The 18,996-nt window shown below is 34.9% G+C and overlaps 1 protein-coding gene and 1 long non-coding RNA gene across 2 annotated transcripts in view; both read left to right on the top strand.

The window, feature by feature from the left end:
- The window catches only part of NDUFS4 (NADH:ubiquinone oxidoreductase subunit S4), a 123,088-nt gene extending 104,387 nt beyond the window's left edge, over positions 1-18,701 (top strand). The window contains exon 5 of the mRNA XM_036900377.2: positions 18,486-18,701. Within this exon, the coding sequence (XP_036756272.1) occupies positions 18,486-18,589 (104 nt within the window). The 3' untranslated portion in view covers positions 18,590-18,701. The remainder of the gene's footprint in view (positions 1-18,485) is intronic.
- Positions 5-14,939, top strand: LOC130681751 (uncharacterized). Its single transcript, XR_008995011.1, has 2 exons — positions 5-2,324; positions 2,397-14,939. It is a non-coding gene; the product is annotated as an uncharacterized LOC130681751 (long non-coding RNA).
- Positions 18,702-18,996: the final 295 nt, after the last annotated feature.

Below are 18,996 nucleotides of genomic sequence, written 5' to 3'. Positions count from 1 at the left end.
TGTTTTCATTCTGCTTTGACAAATAAAATCAAGGTATCAAGATATGATTATGTTTTTAATCCTAAAACCTTTCAGGGATATAGAATTTGAGTTAAAAGAAATCTTTCAATGCATATAATATGGCTTTTTTTTAGATTTTTTTTTTTTTTACAGCATCAGAACACCCCCTTCAGAAAACAAATAGATAAAGTGCCCATGTAACATGTAAAAACCAAACTCCTCTAGTTTGAAGAAGAGGCAGGGACTAAAACTACTTGTCTAACTCCTACCGTGTTTATGAATCCCTCTGCAGAATCACTAACATTTGGTTTTTAAACTCAAATTGACATCTCACAAGGCAGCCTATCCCAGTTTTGACAACTGTGTTATTCCACCTAATAACTGTTTTCAACTCATTAAAAAACTATCGTTATTATATTCCCTGTATAATTCAAGTAAGTCCAAATGTCTCCATTCACTACTTTCCTAGATATGGTGGGTCTAACACCAAGCATAATCTCAACTCTACAATTAAATTAATAGAGACTAAGAGTATATTAGCTTTTGAAGTAGCATACTAAAATTATTAGTTTATGTTGCTCTTACTGTCAACAAAAATGCTTTTTTTCCCTCATTTTCTTCTATTAAGCTATGCAACATAGTAGTGAAAGAGGCTTAAACAGAGAGAATGAAGACTTGTGCTTAAGTCTAGAAAATTGATTGAAATAGTGAAGTAACAAAGACACTTACTACCAGAAGAACACAGAGACAAAACACAGTTAATTTGAGTGCTGAGAAGTCTTTATTTAGGCAGAGTACATACTCCAAGAAAGGGGAGAATGGGCATCCTCAGAGAGGAGGCATGCTTAAGGGCTTTGGATTCTATCTTTTAAGGCTTTTAAGAATAGGGCAGAGGGCCGTTGGGGTTGTAGGCTTGATATGTGGTCTCATGATGTCTCTCTCAAGTGAGAGACATTATGTCATCATCCGTAGTCTGTCCTCTAGATATTCTGTGAGATAAACCTAACACAAAGGATTTCCTCATCCTGTTCTTCTGCAAGATAGTATTTACCCTCAAGCAGTGAGAACATATCATTTAGGACTTCTTGCGCTGCCCCAAGACAAGTTAGTTATTGGCTGATTACCATAAAATATCTTAGGAATCTTACCTCTTAACTCCCTGGTTTTTAAAATGGAATCTTAGCCTTAAGATGGAATCCCTCCTATTATACTATTTATATCTTGGCATTTTTCATCACAGGCAGGAAAACTTAATCATGATGCTTGTCGCATGTCCCTGCCCTACCTTACTATGGACAGTTGAAATTGTGAGGATTAAATGAGTTAATAAAAATGCTTAGAACATGGTTAAATAAGTATATAATAAATATAAGTTAACATTATTTTATTAGCAGACTTTTAAAATTGTTTAAAAAAATTTTTAAGTGTAATTCCTTATTAACACTTTCTTGGCAATTTCCAAATTTCTTAAATACAGAATTGTTCTCAAATTGGTCTTGAAAACACTGTTTTGACTTAACATTGCTCTCTTCTTGACTGTAATATAGCTTATCAAAACAGTTCTATTAATGATGGACAAACCTTACAGCTTACCATATTTCATGTCTGATTCCTTAAAAATTATTTGAGGTATCTAACATGTATTTAACAACAGGAAATCTGATTATGCTGTTAAATCTCTGGTTTGTATCTAAGTGGTCACAAGGACTGTACCACAACCCTTGGCATGCAGATTGCACGTGTGAACTAGCCACTGCTGCCCAGTTGCTTTTCCAATCTAATTACTATCTCCCCTGGAAAGAAAATTGAAGAATATTATCAAAGACAGTAGTATAATTTGAAAAAGCTTAATGGATAGTCAGTCCCTTATAAAACTAGGCTAACAATGGAACAGGAATTTTAACCTATAAGGTAGCAGGAATTATATACCTTTCTTAGTTACTCTTTGTTTCCCAGTACCTAGCACAAAACTTTCTAAAATATAGTCCTTTACTCAAGATTTGAAGCCACTCTCATTTCCTGGGTAAGTCCTCACTGATTACTTGTGATCTGCCTCATTTAATATTTAGCATTATATGTCTTTAAAAGATCAGTACTATTTCTATTATAGCTGTCGTGGCAGTCAAGTCTAAACAAACACCATTGAAGTGGTATGGAATCCTGGGGTGGAAAATCTTTTCCAAATTGCCCAGCATTCCTCCATTCTGATTTGCCTCTTTTGGGTAAGTGGGTAGTGGGGGGGGGCATACAAATGGATCCCCTTTCCACCACACATAACATCATTTTGTTGTAAGCTAGGATTATTGAAGGTTGGGTGAACCAATGTTAAGGCACTGAAAAGAAATGGTTCAGAAGCACTAATATGTAAAGATTATTGGATTGAGACTAGTAACTAGGAATGTTCATTCCATCCACTTCACAGGACAGCCTGAGCAAGTCATGTTTCAATATACTTAGCCTTTGATCAACATGTTTCATCATTGAAATAAGTTGGGTTGGGTAATGCCCAAAAACTACAGACCTAAGAATGTTAAGCCCATGCACCAGCTCATGTATATCTTTAATTTCTTTACTGTCCAGCCCAGTGCGTTATTCATTACATGCTCTACAGGGGAAAATGTGTTTTTGTTGATATAACAGTAAAATCTGGCAAAGGCTATTCATTTATGAGCATTAAATGTTTGCCTTTTAGTAATGTCTAGAACAAGGAGGTTAGGGTAAAATTGCCGCACACACACAAGAAAAGATAGTTTGTATCCTGAGGGACTATTCTGAAGAGGAACAACCTGTCATCCTCTTGTTTGTTTTCTTGTTTCCCTTTTAAATTAAGTTAAAAAAAAAAAGTCATGACCATCATTTCCCTTTGACATAAAAGATTGTGTTGCAGAAAATAAGGGCAATGAGAAACAAAACTTTCAGATTCAGTTCTTCCTAGAAAACATTTTAATTTCTTCTAATTATATTTCAGACCCAGGTCGTGAGCATCATCATCATCATCAGGGCTAACATGCATAAACACTAAGTCATGAGCTGTCAACTATGCTAAAATGCTTTAATTTCATTATAATTTAATCCTCAGTACAGTTCTGTGAAGCAGGAACAGTTATCTCCCCTTTTATAATTCAAGGAAACTGAGGTTTTAGAGATATTAAGTAACATTAACTGATAATGTCACTTACCTATATGTGGGTGACCAAGTTTTATTTGAACATAGTCATAATCATTCATTTATGTTTTGTCTATAACTGTTTTTCAGCTATGTAGTAGAATTCAGTAGTTGTAATAGAGATCATCTGGCCCCCAAAGACTAAAAATATTTTCTATTTGGACATTTACAGACAATATTTACAGGCAATATTTACTGACCCCTGGTCTAAATCATTATATACAGAGTGCAGAGATCCTTTCTTCTCTGACATTTTAATAAATCCGAAATGCTCTTTATTCAAATACCTTGAAGGATCTATGCTTAATAGGAGATACACTCCTAAAGTAATAATTCAAAGTTCTTCACAGTATAAGCACTAATCTAGCTTTATCTTGCTATGACCCAATTCTGCTTTTCTTCCCTGCTATATGAGTTTTTCTGTCTACAGCCTTACTCATGCTGTTCCCTTTGTCATCCTTACCCCTGTCTATGGACTCCAACCTAATCTTCAAAATATGTTTTAAATGTTATCTCTTTCCTGATTCCTTTTCTTATTTCCTCTCTCCCACTTTTGTAGTCCACCCCAATTGGATGAACTCTTTCTTTTAACTTCCACAGTAATTTGAACAAATTACTCAGTTATTCAAAGAGCTGCCTTACAGCTCTGATTGTATGGTTTTGTATTTTGCTTTTATTTGACTTTTTAAATATTCTTTTCTCTCAGAAATATGTTGAGCACCCTGTCGTATGGCAGCACTGGTGGCTAGGTTCTGGAGATCAATAGTTAAATAAGGCATAGTCCTGTACTCAAGCTGTACTATTTTATCCTTCCTACTAGATTGTAAGCACCTGCCAGAGAAAACACCCAGTCCCATTCATCTTCATTTTATAATGTGCTCAGTAATTATTGGTGAACTTGAGCAGTACATTTAGTGATGTTACAAATTAAATGTCTTCATATCATGTTTTAAACTTTTCCTTTAAATTGCTTTAATTTGGCTACTTGTTCCATCTTTCAGAAGAACTGTTAATTCCCTCTAATTAGAAAACTGAAGAAAATTATGAAATGATTAACAATTTCTTATATCCTAGAGTGTTTATAAATATACAACTGACAAGTATTTTTCTGTCAAGTTAATTGGGAGCTTATCTTGAATTTATTAAGGCTTAGCACCCTGAAGTTTATTCCATTGTACTTAAGATGATCATTTCATTAAGTTAGAGTTGTTTCCAAGCTGTATGTTATTTGTTCTAAGCTTTTTTTTTTTAATACTGAAAAGTTACTAAGTATACCTAGAGAAGTTACTGAAGCAAGACCAAGATCAGTCACATAGCTCCTAAACAATAGGGCCCAAGTTTCTAGATTCCAGCTCCGCTTCTGTGATACTATGCTGCAAGATTTTAAAAATTAATCATTAGATCTGCACTGCCCAATAATGGTAGCTGCATGTGGCTAGGTAGCACTTGAAATATATCTAGTTCAAATTGAGGTGTACTGTAAGTATAAAATAATACTGAATTTCAAAGACTTAGTATAAAAAACACAAAATAGCTCTAATATTTATTTTGGTTACATATTAAAATAATGATTTGGGTATATAAAGGGCTAGGAAATATTAAAATTAATTTCACCTGTTTCTTTTTAGTCATTTTTTTTTATGTGGCTACTAGAAATTTAAAATTATATGTATGGTTCACATATGTTTCTGTTGGACAGCACTGATCTGTAGTACTTACTAATACAAGATATACATCATACACGATTTTAAGTGTGTCATTAATATATATTCTGTAGTGAATATGTGAAATAGGAAAACCTTACCCAACTTTGAAAAGTTCACATTTTATACTTAAGCCCAGTTCTGTTCTTCACTTACCCAGAATGAATTAAGAATAACTAAATGAGAAACTCTTACATATAATAATGAAATAAAATAGCTAAAAGAGACCTCTATTATATGATAAAAACCCCTGTTAGTCACGTATTTTCAATTCCTGAACCAAATAAAGTATTGTACAGGTCAATTTTTTCATTTAAGAATGCCCACATATCTGAGATAAAAAGTTACCTTCTTCCCACTGTTAATAATTCCTGCCACCACCACCCCTCCCTCTGTTGTTTTTTCGCTTAGGTCTCTTTCTTGACCATACTTCACTCCTGTGGAAGGCTGGTTCTGTGAAACTGGGGAGTGAGAAGGAAGAAAAGACTGAATACCCTCCCATAGCTTCTTTTTCCCACTGCTCCCTACTTCCACTCCCCTAACTCTTACTTTTCCCTCCCCCGACATAACACACAAAGTAAAGAAAATATAAATGCCCCTGTGTCTTCTGGCTTTAAACCCAGGGCCTCATCCTAAAGGTCTCCCTTTGAGTTTAGTATATTCCCAAGGAACTCTTCAAAGATACTCTTTTTCTCTTTTTACAAAGAAAGGTTATCTGGGGTTTCCTCTGAAATGTAGATGAACCTTACTTTAGTTCTTTGTATACTAAAAAGACCCATCCTTCTCACCCATGTGGCTTTTGTCTTTCCTTGTGTTTCCTGATGGGTCGAAGGGTAGATAGAAGGAAGCTGCTTCATGGAGTGAGGAGGTGGAAGATAGCTCTGGAAAATTTCAATGGTAGAAGGCTAGAATCTACTACCATTTACATGCTAATGAAACCAGAAATAGCTTTTTTTCCCCTTTTGATCTGATTTTAAACTTTGTGCCTTTCCTGTGGTAGGTCATTTTACCCCCCTGTGTTTTTCTCATTGTTGTTAGCTGTAAAAACTCTTTGAAATTCTCAAGATAGAGGAGGATTTCTTTCAGGAATAGGAGGAGAGGATAAGCTGTGTAACTGCATTCTGCTCATAGTGGGTCTATTAGGGAGGAAAACCCGCCTCTGCAGTAATAGAAGGCAGAAGCAGAGACAGAAGCAGGCAGGTCAGGCCTAGATCCAATAAAATAAACAGATAATTGGAGTTGTAGCCTAGGACTTAGAATTATCCCAAAAGTGGACACCAGCAAGGTCTAGACTTCCCACATAACTTAAACCTTTAATGAGTGTCTGAAACTCACATCCATATGTCTGTTAAAAGACAACTTAGATATGGATCATGACCCATACAGATATAAAATGCTTGTTAAGGATTTATTTTACTTGTGATACAAAGTAGGAAAGATGAAATAAAAATGGCGTCAACTTCTGTCAAGGGATTTTAGGTTGGAGCCCAGCTGGGAGGCCATTAAGGAGGTGGGTCTTATGCACATCCGCACTAGTGGAACTATGAGCTTTGAACTGAGCCAAATGCAGATATTCCAAGGACTCAGCTCTAACACCTACAACTGGCTATAGTGAGAGACTGCTTAGAGATAGTCTTAGCAACCAATTATGTTCAGTCCGGATTATTTTCTGCCTCCAACATCAAACACATTTCTTTGTAAATCACATATACAAGTATGCCTTTCTGTCTTTTAAAAAAATCCTCAACTTTTGTTCCCTAGTGCGGCACAATTTGGGTTGCTACAAGAATTTATGTTCCCCAGATTGCAATTTTGAGACCCCAAATAAATGCTTTCAGTTGACAAAGGGACCTAGGTAGATGTTATAACCAAGTTAAAGTCAAACACCACAAATTACATATATGGAAAAAAGGGATATGGAGAAAAGGAATGCAAATGGAGACATAACTCTTTAGAGTTTTAAAGGGAAGGGAAGTCAATTAAATCACTAACAGGACAGAGGGCAGAATTTGCATCATCTATCAGTTTTGTGCAATTTAAAAATAGTTATAGAAATAGCTGAAAGACAAGGAATTGAGCTAAAATCTGATAAAATCTGGAAAAGGAAGGGCCTGGTATAAATGACGCATAGTTTTCCATTGAAACAAAATTTGTTTCTACACTCCACCTTTTTTTATTGAAAAAAAAAATCTCAAAGATTATTCATGGTCACAAAATAAGATTGGGCTAATAATATTTGGCCTGACTTATTTACATAGGTGTAGCTATAGTGTTCATTTACCACTCTAGGGGAAAAAAAATAATTTTCTCCTACATTTCTAGGTTCTTAGTTGAGACCACCTTGTAGTAAAAAGATAAATGAGGAGAAAAACAAACAAGTTTGATAACTGTATACCTCTTATATACATGGGAGATACCCAGGCATACTGAGTAACCCAGAAATGGCCCTAGCCACCACATTAAATACCATCTCTAGCTAAAGACAAAAGATGGTGTGTGGGAGGGGGAGTGAATTATGGGAGGTTATCTGGCAAAGCACAGTGAGGGTATGGTTATGGAGATTTACCTCTAAGCCTTCTCTGTTGATAAATTTCTAGTTTTAGTCATCCTTCTCTTCCTAGTACAGAGAGGGAGACCTTCCTTACAAACAGAGGCTTCTCATATAAATGTAAATGTAACTCACAAAAGGGCAACTTCCACTGTTTTCAGAGATTTTCCCTGTGTTTGCTGTTTCTAGCCTAAGATAATCGTTAATGCCAAAGAGGCATTTGGGGGTTGCATATTCTGTTTCCCTTTACCTCATTAGCTTTCTTAAGTTCCGTTGCTGAAATATTTCCCTAAGGAATCTGAAATTGTACTTTTCAAAAAGCTACTTGAGACTAGGAACCCTCGCCAATAACCTGCCACCAGATTTCTCCTGCAATATCTCTTAATTTGCCCAAATTCCTCCCTTCTCAATGTCTTCAAAATGTCCTAAATCTCCTAACTATTTTAGAAAACTTTGTAAGCCTGGTGCCCAGGTCACTTTTTCTGTAAGTACTTTGTAAGCATTAGCTCCATAAATTCAACTTTAATTTCTTAAAGTGTCTGGTCTTGGACAATTAAATGAGTACCATTTTCAAATATGTTATGCCAGGTAACACCTTGGTTGCATAACCATTGTGTCCAATTATGTTTTAATAAAAAGGACTTTATGAACATGTACAAATAACTGTATTACCACAAGAAATATTCAACAAGAGTTCCAGAATTCTCTGGGAATCATGCAGAGAGACTAAAGTATCATTTACAAATGATAACAAATTTTAGTTTACAAAGTGGAGTCCACTAAATTCTAACAAGTTATAGATACCTCTGGGGGAAAGAGAAGGGACTTCCTTACATGTCTAGAAAATAGGACATTAAAACAATATAAAAATATTCCAAACAAAACTACAGTTGTCCCTTATCAGTTCATTCAGTCCTATATAATTAATTCTTATTTCACTGGATCTAAATATATCCATTTCTCAACTACAGTTCTGGAAATTTTGAAGCAGTCCAATGGTGTGGTCTTACATTTGTTGAAGAGATACCAAGCCTGTACTCAAAAGTACCTTGCATAGTCCTTCTCCCAAGGGTATCTGAGACAGTCTTTCTTTGTTGAAGAGAAAACCTGGAGCTAAATTCAAAAGCTTTCAGGGAAGCATCAGAGTAAAACAAAGAAATCTGTCATAAATGATAAGAGAATTTAAATGGCTATAGTTAATATTACTGATAAATTTCAAAAGCAAAATATATGAGTTTATAACAACAAGAATGCAACTTGAAGTCATTCTAACTGACAAAATATCTGTAAACATTTAAACATATTTTCAAAAGAAAACTGAATATTCATGTAATTTATAAAAATGAATGTAATCTTTGTAGAGAAAAAATTTTGAGATATGACATAATAACACTGAACTATAATACACCCTGAACATGCCAAACATATAGTCAGAATATACCAAAACTGTAATAAGAATATCAAGTGAAAAGATTCATTAAGTCTAGGGTAGGTCCTAAACATCTGTATATAAATAAAACTCCGTAAGTAATTGATATGGATTCCCAATTGACATATACTGGCCTAGAAGACACAAGATCCAAACTAAAGAAGATATAACCAAGTTAATATTTTTAAAAATACTAAATTGATAACCTGTACTGTTGTTGAGTAACATGCAAAGCAACACCAGGGCTCTGATAGAAAAAACATCATGGACAGAAAGAGCACTGACAAATCTTTGTACTTCGCATATAGCATACAGTTTCTGAAATACTGGTATTAGTAACATCTCACCCATTCAGATTAGACCTCAGGTTAAGAATCTCTTCCAACTTGACAACTCTTCCCATGCAGCTCATCAGTAGTAACATATCAGGTAAACTTAATTATTTCTAGTCCCTCTCTTATTACAAGCTTGGAAGAACCTATCTGTGCTTCTCCAGAGGCCCTTTGGGAAACCTCCAAAATAGTTTTAGGCACAAAGATACTCTGAATGTTTAGTTTAGTTGTTTTTTTTTTTACATTGAGGATTTGACTTAGGGGAGGCCAGAAAAAAAATTGTCAGTAGATTTGCACACACAGGAATAGGATCATGGGTGCCCAAGACATAATATTTAGCTGCTCATTTCAGAGTGATGATAAAACTTACAAACATAGAAGGCAACATGACTGTCAAGAACCTGAGCTCTTGCCTATGTCATCAAAGACTTAAAGTCAGCATAGCATATATGGTTATTCTGATACGCCACAGAACCTTTGCAATCTGGGAAGATTAAACAAAAAAGGTGAAGACAGTAAACAGTAAACTGATTAAATGAGCCCATCAAAATTGAGCAAACTTTGCTAAGGTTTTAACATGCCATAGTTTTTCAGACTTATTTTTTTAGACATTCAGTAATCTAAGGCAAAAACAATTTTGTATTTACAAATCTTACACACCTTTCTTTATCCATTCAGGTTTTGTCCTTTACCATTCTTTCTCATTCTAGAACAAGCATTTTACTTTAGGACCTAACTATTTTCTTTTTCCCTTTGTAAACAGAAACATTTCATCCATTACCTTGCACACAAAGTTAGACCCCTTTGCTACTATTGCTCTTAGTAGAGTTCATTCTGTATATTAATTGTATCTTTTAACCAAAGTTAATTCTACTTCACAGAGAAAACTGACATAGATAATTGAAACTATTACACATCAGCATTTTAGTAGGCTAGCAAAACTCATAAGTACACGTAACACAGCTTTCTACAGCCATGTGCATTCTTTATCTCTGACTTCTCCAGGTGGCAAAAGTGAACATGTCCCTTAACAAATCCAGCCTCTCTGTAGCCCATAAAACAAGAAGCAAAAGTATATAAACTTAAATTTTTGCTTAGTAATTAATGGTTCAGTATTGTATCTTAGAAATAAATGATCTAGGTATCTATAAATATCCATTCGTATCATCAAGGTTTTAAGTTACCCAAAGATCTTAGAAATCAATTTTCAAAGTGACATACTACAAAATGTAATTACTGTTTAGATAAAGTTGTAACAATGAATCATTTTGGATAAATAGAAATTTACATTTTTCAGGACTGTAAAACATTAAACAGAAGTAATGCCAACTTATTGAATCAGTAAACTTACATAAGGATAGAAAGAACATACCTAAGTAAAATAAAAATCTATGCTTGTATAATATTTAACACTGATAAAGAAAGCTGTTTTTATTAAACCAAAATTATTGTTTGTCTTGTTTGCCAAAGAGTTACCTGTATTACCTAAATTTGAATTATTAAGTGTTCTATAAAATCTAGCACATTAAAAGTATTAGAAGTTCAGTTGCCTTGTTTTCTGAGAATTTTAGAAATACTCCACTTATGTAAGTTTTCATTTTTGCCTATAAACTGCCCAGAACAGAGCCTTTAAGGAAATTTTATAATCTAATTCATTAATACCATCTGGAGATAGAAAAACACCTCCCACACACATAATAAGAGGTAAAGGCCTTTCTGAATGAACATACAAGTAGATAGACCTACAAAAATAGAGAGCATATGACCTAAATTCTTAAAACTCAGCTATAGGTTAATAGTAAACACAGAATTATGACATTACTAAAGAGTTGCTCTCTTCTCAGTGAATACAAGTTCTTCACTTATTTGAGCACATACCAACAGAAAAGACCACAGATGTTCTGTCTCTTCTCACCCAACAGAGAATAGATCTCTAAAATCATTAATCTGTTTAACAGAACCGTCAAATGCTCAGACCCTAAAACCAATTCCCAAAATTAGTAGAGAGCAAAAGAAAATTCGAAAAGATGGAGTCTCATCAAAGTTCTCCTGTATTCACCTCTTGGATCCAAGAAAAGATGCCTGTGTTTAAAATAAGATGTACCACTTCTGCTGAAGAAGTTTGCCCAGCTTTGGTTGTTGAATCTATTAGGTGTCTCAGTGGGACCTCCAAAATTGTTAACAGAATTTTTCCTGAAAAAGAATAAATCATGACTCTAATATAGATACAAGTGAACATGTGTTAAAGCATTTATGTTACTCGTGAAATAAGGGAGCCAGGCAGATTTTGTAGCCAGTTCAAAGGAAAAGTCAGTAAAATAGCAAATTTATATAGAGCAAAGGAATGTTGAGATGAATTGCAAATGGAGATGAAACTGTTTTTTTTCCAGGGCTGAGTCACCAGTCAAAACAAAACTTATGTATCAATTACAGTCAGTTCTCACTATTCATGGTAGTTAAGTTCTGTAAAGCCATCACAAATACTAGATTAGTGAATAGTGAAATGCTGCTCTTAAGGAAAATACAGTGTTAGAGTCCTCTGAGCCTCTGATGACAAAATTTCATCACCTGATCAGTATGTAGCTTTTTTTAAAGTGTGTTTCTACTTAGAAACACCTTATTTTATGTATCGGTTTGTGAACATTGAAGTTACAGCCAACAGCACTATAACTTACTCCTAAACGATGCTTATCTGACACATATCTTAGCATGTCACAGCCTTCTTACACTTGGGAACACTAGAGAGCCCTAAATTAGGGGTCATTATAATAAGCAAAATCACAAAGCAACAGCACAAAAATGCAATAAACGTGGCTGTAAACAGACCATGAAAAGGACACTTGTTTATAGTCTGAGAACTGAAACAAGAAAGCAGAGCATTACCTTGCTTGACCTTAGCTAGGAACACACATGTTGGATGACTCAAATTTTTCATCACTCTGCATGTTGTGAATGACCATGGAAACGTGAGTACTGATGTGGGGGTTACAAATAAATTTTAGTGACTAGGCAATTTTACAAATACAGAATCTGCAATAGTGATTATTTGTACCTGCAACTTACAATTGCAAAATAACTCAAAGACCACAGGGATAAGGTCTGGTGTGCTATTGACAGCACATAATTTTCTATTGAAGCACAATTTTTGTTTTTTACTTTATAACTGTTTCTTCCCAGTCTCCAGTACTAGTTGTCTTGTGGCTAGGAAATGTTTACCTAGACTGCTAAGGCCCCTTGAGAGACAGAGAGATGTATTCCTTAGATTCCCTGTGGTAAGTCTGAAACAATTTTTCCTGGAGAGAGAATGTTATAGATAGTGGCTTAGGAAAGTTCCTATGTATTATAAATAGGATTCTGGAAATCCCAGTGCACAGACCACACACCTGAGACCAGTTATGTCAAAATCTCTGAGTGTGATTTTTGGACATCCACCACTGTTTTTCTCTAGAAAAACTTGTTCTAAATTTCTAATGACTGATTTCCAAATGTATTTTTGGAACACAAACCAGTTTGTTTTGTGGCAAATTCTGAAGTATTTGGTTACAGTGACTGCTTGGAAAAAAGAATAATACTGTATAGCAACTATATTATTTGAAAAGATAATACATTTAAAGGAGCCACTATCACATCAAAGGTGGGTTTTTTTTTGAGGTGTTGCAGCTGTGGCAGGTGTACTAATCTAATAAATACTTCAGATGTCTCACATTTTCACCTTATTTGCTTGTTTAAGTCATTTTATATAATTTTCATGGAAAGAATTGCTTTTCCAGTATATCGAAATCGCTATTATTTCTCCTCCATAATATTTCCCAAAAGATCTAAGATACTTTTAAATTACTCTGAACCTCCCCTCCCCCAAATATTAGGTACTTGGGAATTTCAAAATATAGACTTATAAAGTGAAATTTCTGAAAAGCTCTTTTTTCTTCCTTTCCCCTTCTTCCTTTATATTTTAAAGTTTATGCTTTGCTTCCATCTAGGCTTAATATGGATACATAGCCTGGTGAGGAATCTTAAAACCTTCCAAGTACCAACATACCTCACTTGTGCCTTCCAAGGCCTTGCTACTCTGATCCCATGTCTTTGTTAGCAGTGACTGCCCATTGTGTCAGTTTGTGCCAAATTATGTGGTGGTTCCTGCTTTGTACACAATGGACAGTAGGAAAAATCATTACACTGTTCACTTCTGAACTACTATCAGGTTTGATATTAGGTTATTAAAAGAGAAAGCCCTTTCATAGGCCTTGAACCAAGGTTACTAAAGGTAACATTTCACAAGCAATAAAAGCACTGATGAATGTTTCTTTGTATTTTTGCATCACTGAACCATAAATAAAATGGTTCTGTAAATAAAAATGAATGGAACTAATTTTCTTTTTCTGTCTCGTACATGGAATTTGTAAGTTAATTGTTGTGGTCTGGTTTTGTTCAAAGGCTTTTTTTTTTTTTTTTTTCATTTTTCAAGGCATCTGAAAAGATTAAACCAAACTTTCATATTGTAGTAAGTAGAGTATTCCAACCACAGTCTGGAGATCAACAAAGTAAGTGGGCATGTTTCTGAAAAAGAAATTGAGCATAGGATATTACAGATCACATTTTAAGTGTGCTAGAGCATTTGCCAGAGGTACTTCTCTGATAGTAGGGCTTAAAGTTGAAAATATCTTTGTGAAAGCATTCCAGTGTGTGAATTAGCAAAAGGAGTTAGCTTCTCATCATAGGTGCTGGTAGTTGGATTTGTGGTTAATCCATGCCATATGGCTGCTCTCCTCTGGGAAGTGACAGCAGCCCTGGGAGCTTTACCACATCCCTTGGGCAGCTGCTTTGGACTCAGTTGCTTTGATGTTCTTCTGTTGCACAGCTGGAAAGAGCAAGGGCTGGTTTTCAGTGTCCTTATAGAACAGCATAAGGGTCCTTTGTCCTAGACTACACCTTGCTTTTATATCATTTTATATGCTATGCTTCAGAGAGTGCAAGTGTTTTCACTTCCATGATCTCACTCAGAAACTCAAGTTTGAGGTATTTCTTTAAAAGAAACACTTATTTTAGGGGGGTTGAAAAAAATTCTATTTTAGGGTTAAAAAATATTCTTGCAGAAACTTAACATTTTATAAATAAGATTCCATTCTTAAATTTCTACATTCTATTTCTTGCAAGTTATATTTTCTAAGAACAGGTTTCAAATGATAAATAGAAAAAAATGAGTCTAGTTCATTTAATTTACCCATTAACTATGAATATTTAATGACCTTTCAGTTGTTATTCTTATTGTGCCTTCTTAGCTAAAGGTCACTGCTTGCCCCAGTAGTCTTTATTTATATTGCCACAGTATATAAAGAGTATCTGGGAAAGCTTGTGGTGTGAAGTGTAGTGGGACCAGTGAGTTTGTTCATGGCACTGAAAGGTGCAAACACTTTGGATAGGGATGCTTGGAAATGTGGCCAGATTAAGAGTTCCAAAAGAGATCACATTTTCATTATAACATCAGTCCTACAGAGAAGAGTTTTCTTAATGATGGATAGAAAATCCAAAAGGCAATCTGTGTAGATTATGAACTGATTTCAGTCTCTTGTGAATTGTCATTAGACTTCCACATATCCTTCTTTGCTTTTACTTAGAGAAGCACAGTTGCTTGTGCACCCTCGGGAACAGTTTTCCACAGAAAAATGTGAGGGAAAGGATCCCAACAATCACTAGTGGCTGTGGTAGAGTAGTAATATAGTGATGGATAATTTTAGCAAATGTATGTTTTGTTTGTTTTCACGGGGTGCTTTGCCCATCCACATTCCGGTCCCTAATAATGATACTTGTATTTATTGTTCTTATCACCATCAACAGCAACTGTAATCTGGCTCACAATTCCCAAGAGCTAGGTCACTGCTTAGTTACCAGGAGAAAACCCAAACCAGTTCTTCTATTTGTACAAAACCTCGGTCTTCTCACATTGTGGTGACCCTGACAGTATTTTGAGACTCCATGAACAGAACAGATAACAGAGCTATGCCTGCATTCTGATCCAGTTTAAAAATAAATAAGTTTCTTTGTGGTGGTTGAAAGACAAACTGTGTAAATGAGAGAGTGATTATCAGGTTTTGTGTATAATACTAGTTCCTAAATATTTCCAAGTGCTTTCTCATTTCTTTTTCAGTTCCTCTCATGAACTCTATTGGGTGGGAGAGAGTGTGCTGGGAGGCAGAGTGAGGAGGGAACATAGGTTCTCTCACCCATAATTTGGCAGGAAAAAATCATGAAGGCCTTGGGTAACTTACCAGCAATCATAACCAGACATAGAATCTACCCTAGAAACCATTTCCTTTCTCCACAACTTGTGGGGTAGTGTGTTTGGGAAGAACACATATGAGGGACATATATTTACTTCTCAGGGATTCCTAAAATTGTAACTTTTCTTTTGGTGAGTGTGTTGAAAAGACTGAATTACACAGACTGAAAGGACAGGAAAATGAATAAAAACAGCAATTACAGGATATTTTCAAAGAAATGCAGTTTTATTTGCGTTGGTTAGGTGCATAGCTTTAAAGTCAGCCTGGGTTAAAGTCCTGGCCTTACCACTTAATTAGCCAATGTGGCTTTAAGCTGTTTGTTTATCTTCTCTATGCTTTATTTTTCCTCATAATCAAATATAAAATTGGGGTATATATAATGCCTACCTCATAAGCCAAGCAGCCTTTGAACTCTATTTTAAAACTCAATAAATATACATTTAATACTTAGCACAAGACCTAAAACATGGAATACCAAGGAGAGTCCTGCCTCAGGGCCATTGTACTTCTGTTTTCTTTGCCTGCAGTGTCTTCTCCCAGACATCCCCACTGCTAACTCTCAGACCACCTTCAGGTCTTCACTCAGATGTGACCTTCTCAAGGAGGGAGGACTTCATGTCTACCCTCTTTAAAATGTTTTCTCCTTAGTATTCATTAGCATATAAGATGTACTTTTGATCTGAGGTATTACTATACTATTTGCTAATATACTATGCATTTACTTATTAATTTCTCTTCCCCAAGTTGGAAAAGTCTGGGAATTTTTTTTGTCTAGTTTACTGCTTTACCTCTGTTTTCTTACAAGTCCTGATACAAGGTAGGCAGTCAGTGTTTATTAAATGATAGCAAGTGCTCAGTAAATATTATTTTTATACCTGCTCTGTTGAGTTGATTTTTTAAATAATTATCAGCATCACTTGCTGATTAATGTAGGAAGTTGAGTTTTTGTTAAAGTTATCTATCATGTTCAGTTCACAGTATTAATTTGCTTATGAAAACCCTTTATATAATAACTAGGACAAAAGCTTCACAAATTAAAATGTAATTAAAATTTTCTGATGTGATGGAAATTTTACATACACTGATACTTTACTTCATGTGGAAGATGTGTCACTAGGAAGTTGCAAGTCAAATCTGAGGGAGAAATAGTAGCTTAACATTTATCAAGTGCCCATAAGCCACAAAAGACAGTATAGTTGAGGCACAGGCTCCATAGTCAGGCTGTGTTCAGCCCTGAAGTTCTGCCTGCTTCATAGCTGAATGACCTTGTGCTAGTTTCCTAACCACTCTGTGCCTCAATTTACTTAGTTACAGAAAGGAAATAATATTCATATAGGAGTTTTAGAAAAGTACCTTTCTCATAGAGTTCAGTGATAGTTAATTGCCAGGTGTTTTCTAAGCACCTAATTGGCTTGTTTAATCCTCATGACAATGTGTGAAGTATCTACTATTCTTAGGCCTTTCAGCCAAACTTTTTGAAATTCAAATAACTACTTGTTAATGTACTTTTTTATAAGTTCAGGTCCTTTTAAAGTAAGATAAAGCTTTGTGATTTTTGTTTTGTTTTAATGGGTAGGAGACTACTTTCCTACCATAAAGGCACTTTTTTTTTTCTGTGAAAGTAAGGTTATGTTAAGCAAGTGAATTGAATCAATATTTTCTCTCCTGGATTCTGGTGTTTCATTTGTATTTTTAAACCATTTGTTTCATTTGCTTTCCTCCTTATCCATTTTCTTATAGCAAATGGACTTTCTTTGAAGAGTTCTAGCAGTGAGATTATTATTTTCCCTTTTTGGACACTGAAATAAGCAATGATAGCAATATACTTTGATGACTTGAGTTGCATCGGCTTTACTCTGTGGCAAAATTGAATTCTAACTAAGGAGCTCTATCGAAATGTTTACCTTGTGGCAGCAAATACTGTAGTCACCAAGAGGCACTAGAACTTATAACAACTCAGAAGATCAAGAATCTTACTCATTAGACTGTAATATTCAGTTTGGACATGGACATTTCATACATGAATGACTGCATGATTCAGCCATAAATTAAATGTTTCAAGGTGAGTTAATTTGAAGAAAGTCCTGGGAGAGGATGATAAATTACAGGGATGGAAAATGGACCTTACAAAGAAGAAAGTTACAGAGGTTGCTTGGACTAGGTGACTTAAGTATATTTTCAGTGAAGAGGATGTTGAGTTAGTTGTTCTCAATGTCTTAGAAGAACTGGATTTAAAGCAGAAGACAGAGACATAAATAAATCCAGCTTTCAAAATTATGAAACACTGAGAAGGGCTTTGGAGAAAAGACAAACTCTCAGAATAGACAGTTTATACCAGTGGTTCTCAAACTTGTATGCATAAAAATCTCCAGTGATGAATACTGAAAGTGCAGATTCCCAGGCATCCACCAGAGATTCTAATCCAATGAGCCTTTGGTCAGGCCTAAGAGTTTGTACTGTTAATGAGTACACCTGTGAAACCAATGTTGAAAAAGTCTTCAAGTTTAATCAGTAGCCTGTCAAAGTTCAAGGTGCTAAACCAAGTAATTTTGAATCGTCTGCTCCACCTCTGTGATTTATATAGATAAGTATGTACATGTTTTTCTGTGTTGTTTCAAGTGAGCTCCAAACTGTTGTAAAGTCACCAGCTTTTAGAAAACAATAAGACTGGTTATATTATTCATACTCCTCCTTGCAGTTATTAAAGAAGTTAAATACATAACCATATAGAGGAATGGCAAATTTTATATAATACATACCATCAGTAATTGGGGAATACTGAACAAGGAATACTGAACAAGGAGAAACCAAATCATGGTTACATCTTTGAGAATTGGTAAATAATCTTCAGGCAATATTTTGGACCCTCTTGTCACACAGGATTATAAGGCAATGCATTACTATATTTCAGATGTGACATTTACTCCTGATGATAGATCAATATTAAATTCATGAAAGTTTCTGATTGCTGTGTTGTTCAGGTATCCTCTTTAATTCTGTTCCTGTGGGGTTTTGTTCTTGTTTTCTAGGATGGAGCTATGATGTTGAAGAGAGAAAGGTTCCAAAACCCAAGTCCAAGTCTTATGGCTTAAACTTTTCTTGGAACAAAAGAACAAGAGTATCCACCAAATAGGTTGGCACTGACTAGATCTCTGCATGATTGTGAATAAGTCAGCTGTGCAGTATTTATAGGCCCTGTATAATACAGCTCTTAATCTCTTAATAAACTTGACCTTTAAACTACAGATACATTTTGTGGTGTCTATTTTAAATGTTTTTTGATGTCTCAAATTGAACATATTACAATATCCTATATAAAGGGGAGATTTGAAGTGATCATACCTCTAGGAGATTTTGGTACTTAAAATCTGTTAAGAGGAATGCTTGAAATCAGCTGCAACATTGAAGTTTTACACTTGCTTTTTTTTTTTAGTATATTTTATTTTTTATTTTTATTTTTGTAGATTATTTTTTATTGAAGGGTAGTTGACACACAGTATTACATTACATTAGTTTCAGGTGTACAACATAGTGATTCAA

Source organism: Manis pentadactyla, chromosome 2 (genome assembly GCF_030020395.1).
Source record: "Manis pentadactyla isolate mManPen7 chromosome 2, mManPen7.hap1, whole genome shotgun sequence".
Classification (NCBI taxonomy): domain Eukaryota; kingdom Metazoa; phylum Chordata; class Mammalia; order Pholidota; family Manidae; genus Manis; species Manis pentadactyla.
This window is presented reverse-complemented; position numbering and strand designations above follow the sequence as displayed.